General features: G+C 38.5%; 1 protein-coding gene and 1 pseudogene across 1 annotated transcript; one reads left to right on the top strand and one right to left on the bottom strand.

Annotated features, from left to right (window-relative positions):
- Positions 1 to 3,960: 3,960 nt before the first annotated feature.
- On the bottom strand, positions 3,961 to 5,768 carry LOC122654867 (annotated as a pseudogene).
- Positions 5,769 to 13,212: 7,444 nt separating this feature from the next.
- Positions 13,213 to 14,833, top strand: LOC122654866 (protein FAR1-RELATED SEQUENCE 5-like). Its single transcript, XM_043849134.1, has 3 exons — positions 13,213 to 13,945; positions 14,053 to 14,699; positions 14,783 to 14,833. The coding sequence occupies exons 1-3, from the start codon at positions 13,213 to 13,215 to the stop codon at positions 14,831 to 14,833; spliced, it is 1,431 nt and encodes a 476-aa protein (XP_043705069.1).
- Positions 14,834 to 21,195: the final 6,362 nt, after the last annotated feature.

The following is a 21,195-nucleotide window of genomic DNA, read 5'->3' as shown; positions in this document are numbered from 1 at the left end:
GGTGTGGTCTGGGTAGCTGAAGTGGAAGGTTCAAAGGGGTTTGGAATGGTGGTTGATCCTTTGTAAGGCACAAGGTCTTCAGCAGGAAAAATGGGGCTGAGGCCCATATCTAATGGCAACTCCAAATGATAGGCATTGGCACTAAGTTTCTTTAGAATCTTGTAGGGACCAACACTTCTTGCATGCAGTTTCTTCCAATATACCTTTTAGAAACCGCTCAGGTCAGAATGTCAGATTCTCACCATGACCATGTCTCCCGCATTAAATTCCTGATACCTGCGATGAACATCTGCATTGGATTTGTAATATTCATTACTTATGGCAATCTTTTTTCTTATTTCTGCATGTAATTATGGATTTGACGGGCAAATGACTCTATTGGTTCTGAAGGTCTAGCTTCTAATGGCAGGGGAATGAGGTCTCCTATGTTGGTAGGCCTAAGGCTATCTCAAATGGCTCCTAACAGTAGACCTATTGACTGAACTAACAACAAACAAACAAACAACAGCTCAGCCTTATCCCAACTAAATGGGGTCGGCTACATGGATTTTTGCAAAGACAAAATGGTAATAATAGAAGTAAAAAGAAAGGAACACAACAATTACAACTACACTCAGACATAAACACACTACCTGTGGTTTGCTACACGGATCTTTGCCCTCCAGTCAGCTCTATTCGACGTCATACTTGAGACAAGACCTAATCTATGCATGTCTTTCCTCACCACTTCACCTATGGTAATTTTAGGCTTGCCTCTAGGCTCTAGCTCTTTTCGTACCTTCAATCTAGATCAAGTCACTCCTCCGAACTAGAGCATCTGAAGGCCTCCGTTAAACATGGCCATGCCACCTTAAACGACTTTCACAATGCTTACCTTGAATTGGGGCTACTCCTAAATCAGCTCTAATATGATCAATCCTTATTTTATTCTTCCTGGTTTTGCCACTCATCCATCTCAACATCCTTATCTCCGCTACACTTAGCTTATCTATATGACGCTTCTTAATTGCCCAACACTTCGCGCCATACATCATAGCCAGTCTTATGACTTTCCTATAAAATTTTCCTTTAAGCTTTAAAGGAATCCGTCAATCACATAACACTTCGGATGCCCCTCTCCATTTCATCCATCCTACTTTAATCCTCTGCAAGACATCCTCTTCTATATCATCTTCCTTACAGATGATAGATCCTAGATACCTAAAATGATCGCTTTGCGGAATCTCCAACTCATCAACTTTTACCCTCTTATTATCCGTCCCAAAGTTACTAAAGTTACACCTCATATACTCTGTCTTCGTTCTACTTATCTTAAAACCTTTTGATTCCAAGGTAGATGTCCATTACTCCAGTTTGGCGTTAATTCCAACTTTTGTTTCATCCACCAAAACAATGTCATGAGCAAAACGCATGCACCACAGAGCCTCGTCTTAGATGTCTCTGGTTAACCCATCCATGATAAGCGCAAACAAATAAGGGCTTAAAGCTGAACCTTGATGTTATCCAGCTATAATTGGGAATTCACTACCTTGACCCCCCCAACGGTTCTTACACTAGTCAACACACCATCATACATATCCTTAATTATGTTCGCGCATTTACTTGAAACACTACTTTTCTATAGCACATGCTAGATTAAATCTCTAGGGACTCTATCATAAGCTTTTTCTAGGTCAATAAAGACCATATGGAGATCCTTTTTGCTCTCTCTCTAAATCTTTCTATAAGTCTCCTAAGCAGGTAGATAGCTTATGTTGTGGAACTTCATGGCATAAAACCAAATTGGTTCTCTAAAATAGTGGTTTCTTTTATCAGGTGTGTCTCAATAACCCTCCCCCATAATTTCACGGTATGACTCATTAGTTTTATGTCTCTATAGTTGTTACAACTTTGGACATCGCCTTTATTTTTGCAAATCCGGACCACAATGTTTCTCCTCCATTCATCTAGCATTCTCCCAATGCATATAATCTTATTAAACAGCTTGGTTAGCCAAGATAAGCCACAGATTCCTAGGCTCTTCCACACTTCTATTGGGACCCCATCTAGGCCTGGAGCCTTGGCTATTTTCATCTTTCTTAATGATTCTTTTACTTCAAAAACCCTAATTTTACATATATACCTCCGACAGGTGTCTTGATGGGTAATGCCTTCTTCCGATCCACTATAACTCGGAATGGTTTCATTAAGTAGGATGTAGCAATAACCATTCCATCACTCCTCGATGCCCTCATCCCTTACTAGGACTCTACCATCATCACTTTAATGCAGTTAACATTGTCAAAATCTCTACTCATTCTAGCTATCTTATAGATAGCTTTTTCCCCTTCCTTGGTGTTGAGATTGTTATAGAGATCTTCATATTTCTTTGCCCTTGCATTCCCCACAGTCTTCTTAGCTTCATTTCTGGCAGATCTATACATTTTTAGATCTTCTACATCTTTGGTCCTTTGCCAATTCTTGAAACTAGCTTTCTTAGTCTTAATGGTTGTTTGGACCTCATCATCCCACCACCAAGTCTCCTTAGGAAAATGATGTTTTCCTTTCACTTCCCCGAGGACCTCTTTAGCCACCTTCTTAATACACGTAGACATCTCGTTCCACAACAAATTAGTGTCTCCCTCCAAGTCCTTTTTTCCTCGTTTGACCACTTTGTTAGTAAATGACTTCAAGAAGTCTCTTTCAAGTTCCACCTGATGTAGGACAAAAAATGAAGAAAAAGAGGCCAAAACACTGTTCACATAAACAGTGTCACAGCCCCTATATTGCCTTGGTGTGAATACTACTAGAAGATCCTGTGGGGCCCAAGACCAAATCGTGTGAAGACTTCTTAGAAGGGTCAAATTTGTCTATGCATGGGGATTTAGGAGTTAGTTTAATTTCTATTTTAATAGGTATTTTGTTTCTATTTTCTATTTTAGTAACTTAGTCAAGTAAGCTTTCTATTTCAGTTAGTTTCTAATTCAGTTTTATACTTGTAAAGCAAGTCTCAGCCATATAAAAGACTGTCATTTTATTTCTTTCTATTTTAGACTCATCCCCTTGAGTCTATTATATGTAACAACCCATAGAAGCTCTCGACGATTTAGTGAATGATTGAGTATTGCTTTGAGCAAGTTTCTTATCCCATTGTGAGGATGAAGGGCAGAGGGCTAGGCTGGTGAGAGCCGAAACCCATGAAGGGATGAGAGAGCCTGGCTGGTGAGAGCCAAATCTCCTTATCCCTTACCTTCTATTTTCCTATCCTCTACATCCAACCGAACCATATTCCCTCTGTGTTGTGAGTTGTGACTGCAACAATTCATTAAGGACTCAGCCAGAAGATCAGAATCCATCCTCAGTTTATTCCAAAGGCTGCTACTAATCGATTGAAGGCTGCTGCTGTTCCTGCAAGTTGAATTGTTGCTTCAACTTCTGAGTTTTATATCTCCATAACCCTCCATCAGAATCTGTTGAGATTTGGAGAGCTGAATCACACCACCAGACACTCCACTCAATCCCTGTTGCAGGCCCTTCTATTGGCTGGATTGTTCTACAGCACCAACCTTCTATTTTTATCCCCAACTCATATCTCCACTTCTGTCCATCAGAACTGAACCAAACTTGCAGCAATGTTTCATCCCTTCAAGGCCTACACTCAATCCTCCTTGGACCCCAAACACAGTGCTGGTATGCAAGTTATTGCATAACCTTCTAATTTTGGGTTAATATTCATATCTCAGCCTCTAGCCATCAGAATTGGCTGAAATTTGGAGTGTAGATTCTCTTCACCATCATCTCCACTCGATCTGAGTTTGGAGTCATTCTACATGCTGGTTTGGTTTGAATTCCTAAACTTTCCAATACTATCCTTTGTAGCTATTTTGATTTGTGGGTTATCTGGGGCTAGATTAACCCTAATCTAGTCTTACATTACCACCATCTTACCTTAGGGAAGATAGGCTCCCTTATCTTAAGATCCTATGTGATGAGACATATATCCATGACCACCAATCTATGTTGAGTAGTTAAGCTCTCCCCTGGTATAACTTTCTAGCCCTTCTAATTAGGAAGAAATCTATTTGGATATTATGATGTCCACTTCTGTAGGTGACTAAATGCTCCTTTCTCTTTTCAAAGTAGGTGTTCACAATGGATAGATCATAAGCAACCGCAAAATCCAAAACTAAGATACCCTCCTCATTCCTCTAACCAAATCCACAACCTCCATACACACTTTCATAGCCTCTAGGCCCTCTACGATCTCTCCCTACATGACCATTCAGATCACCCCGAATAATAATCTTTTCTCCTTGACTAATATCTTGTACTAATCCATCCAAATGTTCCCATAATTGTAACTTTCTACTTTCGTCCAATCCTACTTGGGGGGTGTAAGCAGTGCCAATATTGACTACCTCTTTCTCCAATACAAGTTTGATGAATATAATCCTATCTCCAATTCTTTTAACATCGACTACATCTTTCTTTAGAGCTTTATCCACTACTATGCCCGCTCCATTTTTATTATTTTGCTCTCCTATATACCATGGTTTAATGTCGTCCAACTCCTTAGCTTTCTCACCCTTCCATCTAGTCTCTTGAATACATGCAATATTAATCATTCTTCTTCTCATTACATCAATCAATTCCAGACTCTTGCCTGTTAAAGAACCAATGTTCCAATAAGCTAATCTAATCTTACGCTTTTGGGAAAGCTTCTTAACCTACACAAAACCATGGTGTAAGAGCCCTTTACTACTTGTCACCGCATATGGGCTCCAATGCGAGCATCCCTTACAGAGATGCCCTAGCAAATGTCGCATAATCACTGACATTGGAAAACTTAAATATTAATAAAACATAATCACTGACATTGGAAAACTTAAATATTAGTAAAACACTCGAGAAAGGATCCGTGCCAAAAAGGATTAGCATAGTATAATATGGTGCAGGCTGCCGACCTGACGCACCAAGCTAATAGATATAAGGGAAAGATAAAAATATATAACAAACAAACTAGATAAAAAGGGCCTATTCGGGGTTGCGGAGATAGAAGTGGGGAGAGAGCAGGGTAAAGAGCTGGGTGAGATATGGGGGATATTCGGGAATAGGGTGCGGGATGCGGTGATGGAGTAGATCGGCGGAGGTCGGGGGATGTGAAGAAATAGCGTAGAGGGTGGGGGAGTGATAGACGAGATGGGTAGAGGTGAGTACCGGGAGTAGAGGTGAATCGTTATCCTCTCTCGTAATTGCACGGTGCAGTACTGCATCGTGCGACGCAGCAGAGGCCATGTGACACAGTAGACCTCACATGGTGCACATGGCCTCTGCAGCAGCGGCACGATGCAGTTACTGCATAAGATAAAAATTCGAGTACAGGTATGTTGGTGAAGGTAGTCGGTGCTGGGCATCGGGGAGTAAGCCAAGATGGCGATCTGACCGTAGATTTTTGTCTGCTTTTTTTTTTTTTTTAAACACCCTTCTCAGATGGGGTATGCAGAGAGAAAACGTAGAGAGAGACACCAGAGATGGTTGGGGGTTGAGGGAGTTGGTCGAGAGTTAGGGGAAGATGTTACCTGCACTTCTCTGCGCCTACCTCTGGCCTTGGCTCCGCTCAAACTCTCCAGTCGATTGAAGAAACTATTCAGCAATAACGTAGAACTCCCGAGAACCAATGCGTAGCAAAGGGTTTTTGCGAGAAACCCCTGAACCCGTCGAAACCAGCAGCACGATAATGACGAAAGTCCAGCAACTCCCAATGTCCAGCGGAAGGTCTTCCTCTCCATGCGAATCCGACCGTTAAAGCAGGAGCTTCTAACCCAGGACTGCTCTGTGATTGTACCAGGACGCCTTCCAACAGATGGAATTAGGATTCCACCAGGTGTCGGTTCACCAGGCTGAGATGACAGCGAGACGGCGGGAGAGCTACGGGCTCACCGAGAGATTCTCCATGCGATTCCGACCGTTAGAACGAGAGAGATAACTCTGATTCCATAATTATCTATTAACAGAAAACTCTTTTTTACCCTGATTAAATTGAATTTTGAGGATAAGATAAGGGACAAACCAGTAAGGCTTACAATCTTGCAAGCCAAGCTTGTTACACATTTATTGTAAAATTTAGGTTTAATTATGTTTAATATTCAGTAAGAAATTTATTTGTTAATTTCTTTTGATATGTATTTTCTTTATATTTTTTATATTTTTTTATTTTAAAATATTTTCTTAATCAATTCATTTGCCTATCCCAAAATATTTTTTTTTTGGTAAAAGGTAATTGGCCCAATAGGATCGACACAATCCGATCAATCCACTCTAAAGCCGAATGCTCTCTTTAGTCTCTGTCTCATACTAGGGGTGTCAATTTTGGATCGAAACCGATAACTAGACCGAAACTACCCTGCTAGGAATCAGAATTGACCCATCCAATAGCTGATTGGTCCGGATCTAGTCTTAGTGATAGGTTATTGGTCCGGATTTGGTCTGGTCTCCGAAACCGTTGGAACCGGAAGAAATGCATACACTTGAACTCTTCTTGCACTATTTTTTCTGTTTTAAAATGTTAAAAGATAATCTTTGCTATTTTAACATACGGTTAAAGTGATTTTTATTATACAGTTGTTGTCCAATTGCTATTAGAACATGACCCAATACTAAGAAAGACACTTAGCCCCTCAAATTCTAGTATTCTACTACTCCTCTCATATCTGTTGCACATAGAGGACACACACTAGTAGTTAATGAATTGCTTTTGAAAGATTCTAGCTTGCTTGAGATTTCTCGTTCCAATTAAAAAAATGCTTTACATTAGGCTGCTCAACAAGGGCATGTTTGGATCCGAATAAGAACCGGAACCAGACCACCTATTAGTTAATGGTCCTGGATCTAAGATTTTGAATCGGTGAGCTTATTGGTCCGGATCTGGTCTTCACACCTTAGAACCGAAATCGCTAGAGAACCGGATCGATAGCCCAGAACCGGACCAATTGACACCCCTACTCATACACACGCGTATCGTATAGAAAAGGGCAATATGATCATTACAACCATTGCATATTTAGGGAATGCTTTGGATTAATCATGTGTTGAATTTTAAATTTATATTCAATCTTATTCCCTCCTATGTATTGATATTTTCTGAAAAAAAGAGTTAAAACTATTTTTCCACGTGGCCAACTTTGTTTGGCATGAATTAAAAAAAAAAAATTCCAAATAATTTTTTTCTTATGACAAAAATGATCAGGTTTAATAATCTCCGTATGAGTAGAGATGTCAACAGATATTCGAAAATTTGTATTCGATCCGTGTTCATATTTGTCCAAAACTAATCGGATACGAATATGATAATCCCCCTATCTAATCGATTATTCTTCGATTCGTTTAGCAATCCGACAGTAATAAAATATTTTAAATATATCTATGTGTCCGTCTATCCTTTTAAGTTATCTTATTGGATTTTTTTATCTTATTTTTATAATTTTATAAGTTAAGATAATGTGATTATTTTTCTATATTTTTTATTGGTTTATATATATTGATTTATGCAATGTGATACAAGGAATCACATATCTATGAGAAAAAACCAAAGACTAAGAAGAGTATAAGAAAAGGTAGTTGTTGAACTCTCAAGTCTCAACCCTAGCCCTCATCATAAAAACGATAAAGATGTCAAATGCCCGAAAATTCGTATTCGATCTACTTCATATCTATTTTGGAGAATCCGTATTAAAAAAATATTATTTGAAAATTATTCGAATTTGTCCGAAAACCATTAGGATATTATCTAAATCTGTCCGAATATAAACGAATACGAATATGATATTGCCACTATCCAACCGAATTTGATCCATTTACATCCCTACGTATAAGTATACAAAGGCCTTCATGAGTGGCAGACTAATATATGGGTGTAACCATGGTTTTTAGTTTTGGTCAATTTCGACTAAGACAACTCATTTTTTACCTTGTCCTAGACAAAACGAAGGGTTGAAAGTGGTTCATACTAGGTACTGATCTTATTTCAAATTTTCGATAGATTTCGTAAGTTTTGTACATTGCCAATAGGAATTTGTTGGCCAAATCGTTTGATCTTCATATTTTTTGCATGCTTCTACTCATTCAACCCTTCTACATTTTGTTTGTGTGATTGTAGCTTGAAGTTAATAGTTTGTTCTCCCAAATCTAAGTCTTGGAAGAATTAGTACATACTATCAGACATAAAATATGTCATGGGATATGAATGTGTTGCATTCGAATGAACGTCACTAACATCATCAATGATACACAACTCATAGATTAGACCAACCAAGACACTCCATGTATTTGGTGGTGAGTTGTTCTATACTTTATTTCTCTAATCTAATGTATGTTTGATTGTTTTAATTGTATATATATTTACATTATCAGTAGCTAAATTATTTATAATCAGTGTTTATAATAGAACTGGTGTACAACAATATTCAGTGTACACTTGCAAACTTAGGTCCAAATCACACTGCACAAGTATCATTTTGAGTGGTGTTTTAGTGAAAGTAATTCATGAGGTAAACTAGTAAAATCGACAATATAAAAAAGAAAGTCAAAAACCCATTTTCTAGGCCTCAAAATGTATGATTTCTATTTTCAACTTCAGTTTGATTTCATGAAATAGTCAACAAATAGACTTTTGATCAACGAATTGAAATTGTTTTAGTTGTATCAATATAAAATATTTTAAAAATAAGAACAAATTCCATTTGATAGCTCAATTTTTTAGAATAGATTCCCTACATTTCTTTGGGGGGGGGGGGGGACAGAACTAGGAAGGTGATGGTGGTGACATGGTAGTGATAGGGGTGATGGTAGTGGCGGCAGTGGGGAAACCATTAAGAAAATTACTACTTTGCCCATCAAATTAACCATATGCTTTTATCATGATCAGATTACACCATATCGTGGGATCGCACTATATCGTGAGCCCGTGATATGAAATGATCTGATCGTGATATGGCGTGATCATCATAGAAATATATTGCGTATGGTATCATCGATATTGATACGATATGGATCGGTCTCGTATCGGATTGGTATTGAAATTGAACCGGTAACAACAGTGCTCAAACGTACGACCCAATCATTCGAAGGGATTGCTTCATTCATAAAATCACTAGTTTTTATTTAACTAATTAAACTTAGGGCGGGGGTTTCCTGGTCTGTCCACCCCATTTAAGAATCTTGTGAGGGATAGTTTTCGGACGGTAGGATTAAAACAGTTAAATATGATGCATTGATTTGGTATACAATGGTATATACTTAAATACGTATTCTTTTTTATATGAAATATGTATTCTCTTACTAAAAAAGAAATACCTATCTATAATTGAAAAAAAAAATACCTAATACAGTTAAAAAACGTAAAACACCCTTTCGTCTTCTCCCCTCAGTCTCCTAGGGTTCTCAGCGGATTCGTGCTTCCCACTTGGAATGTCATCAACAACCTGCAGGAGAAGCAACAGGTAACGTCTGCTGCTCTCTCTCTCTCTCGCTCTCTCCCTCTCTGTCTTTCTCTCTCGCTGTCTCTATCTTTCTCTCTCGCTCTCTCGCTCTTTCTGGCCTTGTGAATGATTGGATGTGGGTTTTATTTTTTGAAGCTTGAAAATACCCTGTTCACGAGCTCTGAAGACCACTGCATTTTGGATACAACATCTTCACCGCAGGTATACTTCATTTTTTTGTTCTTTAAACATGTTTAATCCAGCAGCAGTATAGAAGTATTTCAAAACCTATGGCAGCAGCAAAGAAAGGGGAAAATAGGCTATCGGTTAGATTATATAGGGAGGATAAGAATAGAGAGCCTCCATGTTAGCAATTGATTTTCTCTGTAACCTGGGGCTACCATGGAATGACTAGACTCTTGGATTTAATCCAAGATACTGATCAGGATTTCTGAGAATGAGGTTTAGGGAAATCATCAAAGCCCATAACTGCAGCTTTTATATGGCTAAACAAAACTGCCAATCTCCTTTTCTCTCATTGCTAACGGGTTCCTGAATCAAGAAGTTGAGTTTTGGTGAGAGAAACACACCTTCTGTTCAGCTGCACTCTTTAAACTTAGAGAGAAATCCCATGTCGGTGGGTTGCAATCTTATGGTGCCTCCTATTGCTTCAACTCAATTTCCATTATATTTTGCTGATCTTAGTCCTGTTTTCTTTATTTTCTCCCTTCAAGCCCTATGTTGCATCCCTGTCCATATTCTCTGTTTCAAGCCTATTTCGATACCCATATCCATAATTATTGTGCACAACTGGAGCTGCCAATCTGCCTAAGAGTGTCATGTGTGATGAATAGCAGTTTATGAAAAAGGAACATAAATGTCTCAGCAGAAAATTGCCAAAGAGATGGCGGCTTCAATTATTGCTTGTTATGTATAAAGGTGATAATTAGGAAAGTACCAAAAACATGATTGTTGAATTATGTGTGCAATGAAAAGAAATAATGACATGCATATTGTTAGTAGAGTAGTGGACAACTAGAGATGTCAAAGACTGTCATAGGTGGTAAATGGCAGAAGTCAAAAGGAACAAGAACAATGACAGATTCTAATGTAGACAAAGCAGTAGAGAGTCAACGAGATGGTGATTTCAGTTTTGCTTGTCATGTATGGGGTTTGTAATTAGGAAAGTTGGGGAAATGTGAATATTTATTTGTTGTATAAAAAGAGTGGTTGTTTAATGCATGAAGTGCTGGTGAGCCTGGCTCCATGCTTGAACCCTATAGATACCAAAGATATAGCGGATGTTTCACTATGGAATCAATGGCAAAGAAAGAATTTTCCTAATAAATAGAGCATAGAGGGCTGCCACACAAATGAATTGAGGTTGTTCAATTTTTTCGTTTTAGATATGGGTCTCATTTATTGTTTAATTATTTGTGTGGGATACAAGAAAATTCTAGTGTCTTATCCCAAGAAAAAAAGACCTCTATTTATATAGAGTTTTGTAGCAGAAATAGCTGTAGAAATCCAATAGGCAGTACCTTCCTTTGCCTGGTGGACCAGGGAAAACTCAGTTGGATAATAATTGGGTGGATCTGTGAGTATTCTAGCCTACCCCAGGTAGTTGTGATAAAAGATTCTGTTGGTCATACTATGATTGTTAATTTTGTTTCTTGATCTCTCTTCAGAAACTTCTTGGAAGGGGGTATGTTGGTTCACTGGGCAGAACTGAGGACCTACTTTTTTATAGTAATTATAGACCATATAAGTAGAATTCGACTCTTGCTCTCAGAAAATTCAATGTATGAAGCTGAGGTTAAGGTCTCTAGGTCAGAGATAGCATGGAAGAGTTTATAATGTTGTTCTACTGAAAGGTTTTAAGAGTTTGGTGGTCACTGTAGTAACTTTTTTTCTACTGTAAAGGTCTATGAGTTTGGTGGTCTCTACAGTAACTTTATTTCTGTTTCTTAAGATAATAGTTGGATTATATGAATGTGGATACCGGCATTTGGTTTGTGTCCTTGGCTACTTCCCAGTAGGCAGTATGCATTCATCTTTTCGGATAATCTTGTCATTCTAGAATTTTTTTTTTGGAGGGGGGGGTTGTTGTTGGAGTGCAGTTCAGGTTCTTGTATAAGCACCATTCGCGTATGGCCTAGCTGCACAGATGCAATCCAAGGGAGGTGGGTTCCACAGCCTGATCCCATCTGTGTGGCTCAGACCCGTACGAGAATTCTCGTATGAGAACCTGAGCCAGCCTCGGGTTGTTAGGCGTCACTATGCCTAGTAAAGTATAAAGCATATCAACTGACTGCTCAATTTGATATGGTTTGAAATTAATTACTTGTTAGGTCATCATGAACCTAAAAGTAATTTGGACGACATTGACATTAACTTCTTACCAAAAAAAAAACATTGATATTGAGGTGTGGTCAAGGTATTGGGCAGCAGGGGGTGTTTATTTAAGAATCTTTTGGGGGTTTATTTTGGACCATTGGATCTAGGCACCATGGAGATACATGTGTTGATTTGTAATAAATGGTATAATATATGCTTAGGCATACATAATTTTCATGTGTTGAATTGGGTTGCTTTCTTCCATCGCTCTGTCACATTGCATCACCAAATTACAAGGAAATGGGAGTGACTATTGTTGCACATTATGACTACTCTATCAATTATCATTAACAATTATGTTATGCTTATATACTTACAGAGTTTTAGAGGGAACAAAAAAATGGAACATGACGATGGATTATCGTATACTATTGTCGATGGATCTATGGCAGAGGTTATTATACCATATAGAGACTTAGGTAAGTTTTACCTTGAAATGCTATTGAAATGACAACAAATAGAAATTAAGGTCCCTCTGATACATTTAGCTGTGTGTTTCATTTTGTAGAGGATGCGTATGCTAATGAAGGTCCCTCTGATATGGAGGAAGCTCTTCGATTAGATGTGGAAGATATTGAAAAGGAATTAAATAGTAGGGACATGGTAGTTGATGATGGAAGTGATATAACAAATGGAAATATAGTAGATCATGTATTTGTGGATGAACCAAGTGAGAATGGTGATGGGGGAGAAAATTTGTTTGTTGATGATCCAACGGAACACTTTGACAATCCTGTTGAGCATAATGAGGAACTATGTATTGGGAAGTATTTTGCCAATGCAAACGCTGCATATGAATTTTATAACAATTATGCTCGGAATATGGGATTTAGTGTTCAGAAATCTAAAGTGGAGAGGTCAAGGAAAAGGAAAGAAGGAATGGACGTGGATGGGGATGTCTTGTCTCGCATGTATGTTTGTAGTAGGGAAGGTTTTAAGGATTGCAAAGATAAAAGACAAGAAGGGAAAGATGTTACTCGTCGAGCTGATAGTAGAGTTGGTTGTCCTGCTCGTTTGCGGGTAAAATCAATTGAAGGGGGCTTGGTTGTTGACCAATTTATTTCAGCCCACAACCATAGCCTCGTGGAACCCTCTGAAATTTATCGGCTTCGCTCACATCAATGGCTCTCAGACTTGGTTGTACAGATTGCAAACACTCTAGATGATTGTGGTATTGGACCGGCAACTATTTATGAGGTTGTGAAATCTATGTCTGGTGGGGCCTCCAAGGTGGGTTTGCCAGAGTTGGCATTTAAGAATTTTATGAAGAGACAATCAGAAGTTTCTTGGGATGGACTTAAAAAAGTTAATAGAATATTTGCACCATTCCAAACTGTGTGATCCTCAATTCTTTTGCAAAATGGCTACAACAGATGATGGTACTATATGGGGTATCTTTTGGGTTGATGGGGCGGCGAGGGCTGCATATCATGTATTTGGGGATGTAGTGGTATTTGATACAACATACAAGAAGAATCGATATCACTTCCCGTTTGGTCCCTTTACCGGAGTAAATCATCATGGTCAAAGTATTTTGTTTGGATGTGGGTTGGTAGCTGATGAGACAATTGAGTCGTTTATTTGGTTATTCTCTACGTGGTTGAAAGCAATGGAGGATCGACCACCAGTTGCAATTATTACAGACCAATGTCCATCATTGTTGAGGGCCATTCCACATGTGTTTCCTAGGGCAAAGCATAGGTATTGCTCTTGGCATGTGCAAAAACATTGCATGGAACACTTGAGCCATTTGTATGGGACGAGTCAGTCATTCAAACAGAATTTTGGGAGGTGTATATACGGTAGTAAGACGGAGATTGAATTTGAGACACGTTGGCAAGAGTTATTAGTAAATTATAATCTCGTTGAACATGCGTGGCTGAAGAAAATGTACGAGCAACGGGTGCATTGGGTACCACTATATCTAAGAGGTACTTTCTTTGCCGGCATGTCATCTACACAAAGAAGCGAGGGGATGAGCTATTACTTTCGCGGTTACTTTAAGCAATCAATCCCATTGTACAAGTTTGCACGACAATACGAAAGGGCTGTAGAGAGACGTCGGGAGAGGGAAGCTAGTAGTAATTTTGCTTGTATAAACACAAACCCTCCATTGTTAGTTGGCAGTCCTTTGGGGTGCATGCATCTAAAGTGTACACAAGGAAGATTTTTGAAATCTTTAAGAAACATTGGTCTGCAGCACTAGGATTGACAGCCTCGTTAATGGAAGTACATGGTCAAAAGCAAAAATATTTGGTGGGTCCCTTTGATGTTCCCGAAGAGTATAAGTGTGAAGTTTGGTATGACCTTGATGCCGGTGTTGTCACTTGTAGCTGTAAATTGTTTGAGTTTATGGGTTTGTTATGCAAACACATCTTGCGAGTCTTCCATAAGACGGACCTCAAGGAGATACCTTCCCAATATCTCCTAAAACGGTGGACCATGGATGCAAGGCATTATTTGTCGAGTCACAAAGAAGTAAGTGATGGAGGTTTTGGATCAGTAACAAGTATGTGGGCTTTCCAAGATGCCGTTAGGCGTTTGATAGCCACAATCAGTGGTTCACAAGAGGCATGTGATTCTGCTACGGTTGCATGGGGGATTGTGAATCAGAAAATCTTACAAGCAATGGGTGAATCCAATTCACAAACTTTTGGTGTTGACCCACAACCCTCTGCCAATGCTACACATGACCTTTATCGTAATCTCCATATTCCTATGGATGTGGTTACAAAGGGTCGGCCTAATGAAAGTCGTAGTAAACATCCAATGGAGATGACAAGTGGAAGGAAGAATAGATGTGGCAACTGTAAGGAGTTAGGGCATAACAAGTCCACTTGTAAGAAGGTTTGTTTCTAAGAAATTTGGTTTTGTGTTAGTACTTTTTAGTGCAATACTATTGATGTGGACTGTGCCTTATGTTTGTTCAGGTAGTATCAGCATCGGCAAATGATTTCAATGGCCAGTGCAATGAAGAATAGATATTAGAGAGAGATTTCTGGTCTGGTCTGGTATGTTTGATCTCATGTGTGTTGTCACTTTCTTCCTACTACTTCCTCCTCCCAACCCCCACCCCGGTTGCACTGTCAATCTACTTCTGTCTTTTTTATTTCTTACATAAGAAAGGTACAGCATAAATTTTTTTGTTTCATTAATGGTGGTACATATGGTAGACTCGGATACAAGATGTATGGGTTTGGGGTATCACTTTGCCAATGGCTGCTGTTATGATGATTCATGGTATGAAGGTGAACCAAGGGTTCATGAAGAAACCCATTATGCTCTCTAGTTGCTGTATTTATTTATTTTTTTTGGTTAAACTCATGAGATGTTAAACTTTTATTAATGGCAATTGGAATTGCTGCAATTTTTGTTTTTGGTAATTGCCATGGTAATATATGTATCTTTTTTTTTTAGTAAATTACTCCCCCCTCCCCTCGATTATGCCCTCATGACATTATGCTCTGTAGTTGCTGTATTTTTTCTGTTATTAGGGGGGTTCTGTCCTCCATTTGGGATATATTTTTTTTTTAAGTTAAACTCATGAGATGTTAAACTTTATTAATGGCAATTGGAATTGCTGTAAATTTTTTTTTTTTTTGGTAATTGCCAGGGTAATATATGTATCTTTTTTTTTTAGTAAATTACTCTCCCCTCCCCTTGATTATGCCCTCATGACATTATGCTCTGTAGTTGCTGTATTTTTTCTGTTATTAGGTGGGTTCTGTCCTCCATTTGGGATGTTTTTTTTTTAAAGTTAAACTCATGAGATGTTAAACTTTATTAATGGCAATAGGAATTGCTGTAAATTATTTTTTTTTTTGGTAATTGCCATGGTAATATATGTATCTTTTTTTTTTTAGTAAATTACTCTCCCCTCCCCTCGATTATGCCCTCATGACATTATGCTCTGTAGTTGCTGTATTTTTTCTGTTATTAGGTGGGTTCTGTCCTCCATTTGGGATGTTTTTTTTTTCAAGTTAAACTCATGAGATGTTAAACTTTATTAATGGCAATTGGAATTGCTGTAAATTTTATTTTTTTTTGGTAATTGCCATGGTAATATATATATCTTTTTTTTTTTTTGAGTAAATTACTCCCCCCTCCCCTCGATTGTGCCCTCATGACATTATGCTCTGTAGTTGCTGTATTTTCCCTGTTATTAGGTGGGTTCTGTCCTGCATTTGGGTTATTTTATTATATTTTTCTGTTTGTAAGTTTAATTAAAAGCAATCTGTTGTTTAAGTATTTTGTTACTCAGGAATGGAGATACATATGCTGGAGAGTATTTCGGATACAAGATCTATGGGTTTGGGGTATGACTTTGCCAATGGCTGCTGTTATGAGGATTCATGTCATGAAGGTCGGAACCAAGGGTTCATGAAGAAACACAACACATTATGCTCTGTAGTTGCTGTAATTTTTTTTTTTCAAGTTTAACTCATGAGATGTTATTGGCAATTGGAATCTGTTGTTTAAGTATTTTGTTACTCAGGAATGGAGATACATATGCTGGAGAGTATTTCGGATACAAGATCTATGGGTTTGGGGTATGACTTTGCCAATGGCTGCTGTTATGAGGATTCATGTCATGAAGGTCGGAACCAAGGGTTCATGAAGAAACACAACACATTATGCTCTGTAGTTGCTGTAATTTTTTTTTTTTTCAAGTTTAACTCATGAGATGTTATTGGCAATTGGAATTGCTGTATTTTTTTTAGTAAATTACTCCCCCCTCCCCTTGATTATGCCCTAATGACAAGCCCCACCCCCTCCCCTGGTTCATGGCATGAAGTTCGGGAGCAAGGGTTCCTGGACAAACACATTATGCTATCTAAGTGTTTTTTTTAAGTTAAAACTCATGATGTGTTAAACTAATTTTTTTTAAGTTGGCAATTGGAATTGCTGTAATTTTTGTTTGGTTCTCATGACATGGGTTTTTTTTTTTTTTTTTTGGGAGTAAATGACTACCCCCTCCCCTCGATTATGCCCTAATGACAAGCCCCACCCTGTAAATTGATTACCCGTATTGAATACCCAGTTGGATTTCTGCAGCTTCATGGAGAAACATATTTTGTAATTGATTGCTCTTTGACACAACCATCCTCTGTTTTATGTATCATATAATATGCTAACTCGGATTGGATTCATTATGATTGATAGATGGAATATCATCTAATTATAAATTGGAACACTTCGTATCTTCTAATTTCTCTTGGACTTGCCCAAATTGTGGTTCCATGGAAGTCCCATATCCTTTAAGCACCAACCCAAACGGTAAGGATGACACATTTACGGACTAGAAAAGAGATTACAAATCACTCCACAAACAGCAAAAGGCTGGATGGATTGGGTTCACAACTGAGTTTTGAACAGAGTTCTGAAATCGGTTAAAAAAATTCAAGAACTTTTTGGCTTCATGATTGAAGCTTGGCCGGTTCTTTTAGGCTATTGTGCAATGCTATTAAGTGGTAACAGTGAGTTCCATGCATATTTTATTGTCTTCAGAAATTTCCTAGGAAATACCACAATTCAAATTCAATTGGTTTCTCAATTCTATCCCTATTCGGTTTCTCATTCTATCCCTATTCAGTTGGGAATATCACATTGAAATAAACTAATCCTAAAGGGTTCGAAGATGTGGAAGCAGACTTCCCCTTTAAACCTGTAATGGATGGATCAAGAAGAGCCCTTGACTGATTAATAATTTGCTGATGATAAGCCGATGTGCAAAAAGAGATAACCATCACAAGTCAAACCATATAAAACTGCAAAACCTTAACTTCAAATATGTTGCTCCTTAAACGAGCGAAGTACAAAGATTTTCACCCAAAGCCAAAAGAAAATACCCATTGTTCAATATGTTACTGCTTAGATTGGACAACTAAAAAAAAAAACAAAAACTACAAAGCGAAACGATAATCTGATTCCAAACACCACCCATCAGTTATAAGGTTTACAAAACAAAAAGACCAAAATAACCAAAAGTAGCTTAATCCGATCCACTTCCTCCAAAGCCATCTTCATTTCCACCTTCATTTGCATCTTCAATTTCAACTCCATTCCCACCTTCATTTACATCTTCAATCTCAACTCCATTTCCAACTTCAATTGCAGCTTCACTTCCTCCACAGTCATCCATGTAGAAGCAAGGGTGGAAAACCGATGGATCAACATGTCCTCCAACTAGGTTATCTTCATCTTCAAGGTCAGAAAGATTAATGAATATAGGAGATTTGGGATGTTCCTTCGGATCGTGCACATAAATTGGCTTCAAGGATGAGCTCCCCCGTTCAATCCGGATTAGAGGTTTGTTAGGCGTGTGTGGCAGTTCCACCGTATCCTCTTTTTTGATCTTCTTCACCGCAACAACACCTTTCTTCAGTTCCACATTAACCTCGTTTTTGATCTTCTTAAGCACAACACCTCCTTTCTCCTGTTTTTTTTTTCTTTCAGCTTTCGTAACATCAACTTAAACTTCTCGATCTTGCGACGCAGCTTCTCCTTGTCGAGCTTAGTTTCAGCAGGCCTTTTCTTCTTCTTGGTCTCTCCTTCATGAAACTTCACTCCTTTGTCAAACCTGGGTTTGAAGGGATCTCCCTCGCTACTCTTGGTTTCCATTGACCTTATCTTCTTGCTCACTCCATGAAGGCCGGAGTCAGAGTGATATCCTTTCAGACTTTGGGAAGACATCTCCATTTTAGAATCAGACTGATATCCTTCCATCCTTTGAACTTTTTGCCTATAACGTCCTAACTAATAGAACGAAGGACAGATTTATATATTCCCTCCTCCCCCCTCCCCCCTCTCCCCTCTCCCCTCTCCCCCGCCCTCTCTCTCTCTCTCTGTCTCTCTCTCTCTCTGTCTCTTTACTTCTCCAGAATTATCCCTTTTTCTTTTCCTAGATTTGAAGTGGACTGAAATCATTTCTATTGAATTGAATTTTGATCAAAAAATAAGAAAACGTTTTAAATTCTACTCTTTCAATGAGTTGTAAAACAGATTATTTGGCATCTCGATCTCATGCAGGTATGGGATATCCACATAGTAATCAGGCTAAATCGGTTCAGAAATCGAATCGATGTAGAATTCTGGAATTAGCCCATGATTCGGTTCAATTGAGATGGATTATAAAGAAAATGAGTTACAACCAACCGATCCCAATCCGAGTGAACCGATTCTTAAATCCAGGCTCCAGTCTCTACCAAAAAAAAACATGCCACAGTATGGCAGCAGAGTGGATTCAGATCCTCTACTGCCGAGTAGGTTCCTGCCATCGTCCTGCTGGTAGCTGTGAGCTTGACACCTGTCAATATCCATATCCAACGTCCAAGTTACAAATCCTCTAAAAAGTGGTAGTATTTCCGGTTTATGAGCACAGCAAACGCAAGCCAACCATAAACCCAAACCGACCAGAAAATAGAAACGAAAGGTTTTAAGTTTCAAAACAAAAAGAAATCCCTACTTCTGTTTCATCTTCTTCATCTCCTCACCGTCATGGAACCTTGAACAACACTTGAACAGCACCGAGGGAACAGTGAACAGTGAGAAATTTCCTTCCATTCCTCTTCTTCATCTCCTCACTGCAATGGAACCGTGAAGGCTCCTGTCTTCTTCCTCTCCTCTGCTTCATCTCCTCTGCAACCTCTGTTGTTCGCACAAATCGGAAGCCGAGGATCGTTGGTGGAACCATTTGCCCCTCTCATCTTCTTCCATCCTCTTCTCAATGTAAGTATTTCAAACCCCAAATGCTTTTTGTTGATTAATGTTTGTTGGTGGAACCATTTGCCCTAAATCGTTGGTGGAACCAATTTGCATCTCTCACTCTCTCTCTCTCTCTCTCTGTACGTGTGATGGTTTCTTAGTACTCTGATGAGGAAGACGTTTGTTGAAGAGCCTTAAATAGCAAATGAGAAAGACGGGTAGAAAACACCAAAACTGGGGAAGGACGACCTGCCTTTAGTTATTTCTTTTCTCTCAAATTTGGACTCCCCATGCTGGGTAGCACTACACTCCAATCCATGTGAATCCTTTGAGGTTGCAATGTCTTTGTAGTGGCTATGTAATTACCAGAGAGGATTCATGAATGATTCCTATTGCCTTCTTTACAATGCAGATAAGAACCAGAAAGTGAATCGACTTTGGCTTAGGAAATGATGTGTGAAGAATGACAATGGATTAGGAAATGCTTTTCTGCACCTACAATGTAACAATAGGATTTTGCATTCATGGTATTTCTCTACTGGTATTTTTCTGGGGGACACCGAGGGTGTGTTTGGTATGCATTCTTGGAATGCATTTCGGGGCGATTTCGTAAGTTTTTATCGTCCGAGAATGCGAAATCTACCTGGAATGCATTCCAAGAATGCATACCAAACACAGCCTGAGTCTTCATGTGTTTAAGATCTTCATCTCCTCCATTATCTCAGAGATTAATCCATAATCTTGTGACATAGCAAAAAGAGGATTGATTTTCTTAGCCTTTGCTATATTTTTCCTAGTTAAAACAGAATTATTTCCTAGTTAAAATTGAGAAGCCTGTCTCTTCTTTCATCTGTGGGAAACATGCAATTTCACTGAATTCTTCATGGACCATTTGGCTCACTGTCTCAGGCATCATTGTTCATATTAATTGCTTGAGTCTGTCTCCTTATCTGCATATTTTGTTCAAAGAGTGAGCAACATAACCAAGTTGATTTTAGGAGTTCACATTTATGAATGAGGCTCTTCGTGTAAGCTGTAAGAAAGGATACCCAGTTCGAGTTGTGAGTTAAGATTCAACATGGATTCATTTTCATGCTAGTACACACAAGGAGTGCAAACTGCAAACATAGGGTAAACTATCCTTGCTTGTCTACAAGGCATCTAATAAGTTAACATTTTTGTAAGATTGAACCAAACTGTGGCCTGCGCGATCAATGTATATTTTTGAATTGTTTTTTCCTCTATTTGTTCTTTACATCATTCCATGTTGTGTGATTCATTAAATTTTTATTAGACCTTAACTAACATAGTTTATGGAGGTAGGTGAGTCTTTAGCTCAAAAAGGAAGAGCACCTGGGTTTGTTTCCAGGAGATGATGGTTCGAACCCATCAGGACTCGTATAGTCTTTTCCATTTGGAATTTAAGAGTTTAGTAGTTTCTTCTTTTGGATGATATTTGACAGTTCATTTATTTCTGGACAGTGAACATTTAGTTTCCATTTCAATGTGTATGATAGATTGGTTTTACTGTGTTTTTCATCGATTTTATTTCATCTAATGTTAGCCCTGTTATTTGTACATAGGTTGAAAGAGATTGACCAAAAAAATTGAAACTAAGAGGGGGGGATTTTTCATCTTG

Source organism: Telopea speciosissima, chromosome 3, assembly GCF_018873765.1.
Source record: "Telopea speciosissima isolate NSW1024214 ecotype Mountain lineage chromosome 3, Tspe_v1, whole genome shotgun sequence".
Lineage (NCBI taxonomy): Eukaryota > Viridiplantae > Streptophyta > Magnoliopsida > Proteales > Proteaceae > Telopea > Telopea speciosissima.
This window is presented reverse-complemented; position numbering and strand designations above follow the sequence as displayed.

Excerpts from the sequence above, each read along its gene's own strand:
- LOC122654866 (XM_043849134.1), top strand. The coding sequence starts at position 13,213 with ATGGCTACAACAGATGATGGTACTATATGGGGTATCTTTTGGGTTGAT. Across the intron at positions 13,946-14,052 it reads AGCTAGTAGTAATTTTGCTT|CACTAGGATTGACAGCCTCG; the intron begins GTATAAACACAA and ends ATTGGTCTGCAG. Across the intron at positions 14,700-14,782 it reads ACAAGTCCACTTGTAAGAAG|GTAGTATCAGCATCGGCAAA; the intron begins GTTTGTTTCTAA and ends ATGTTTGTTCAG.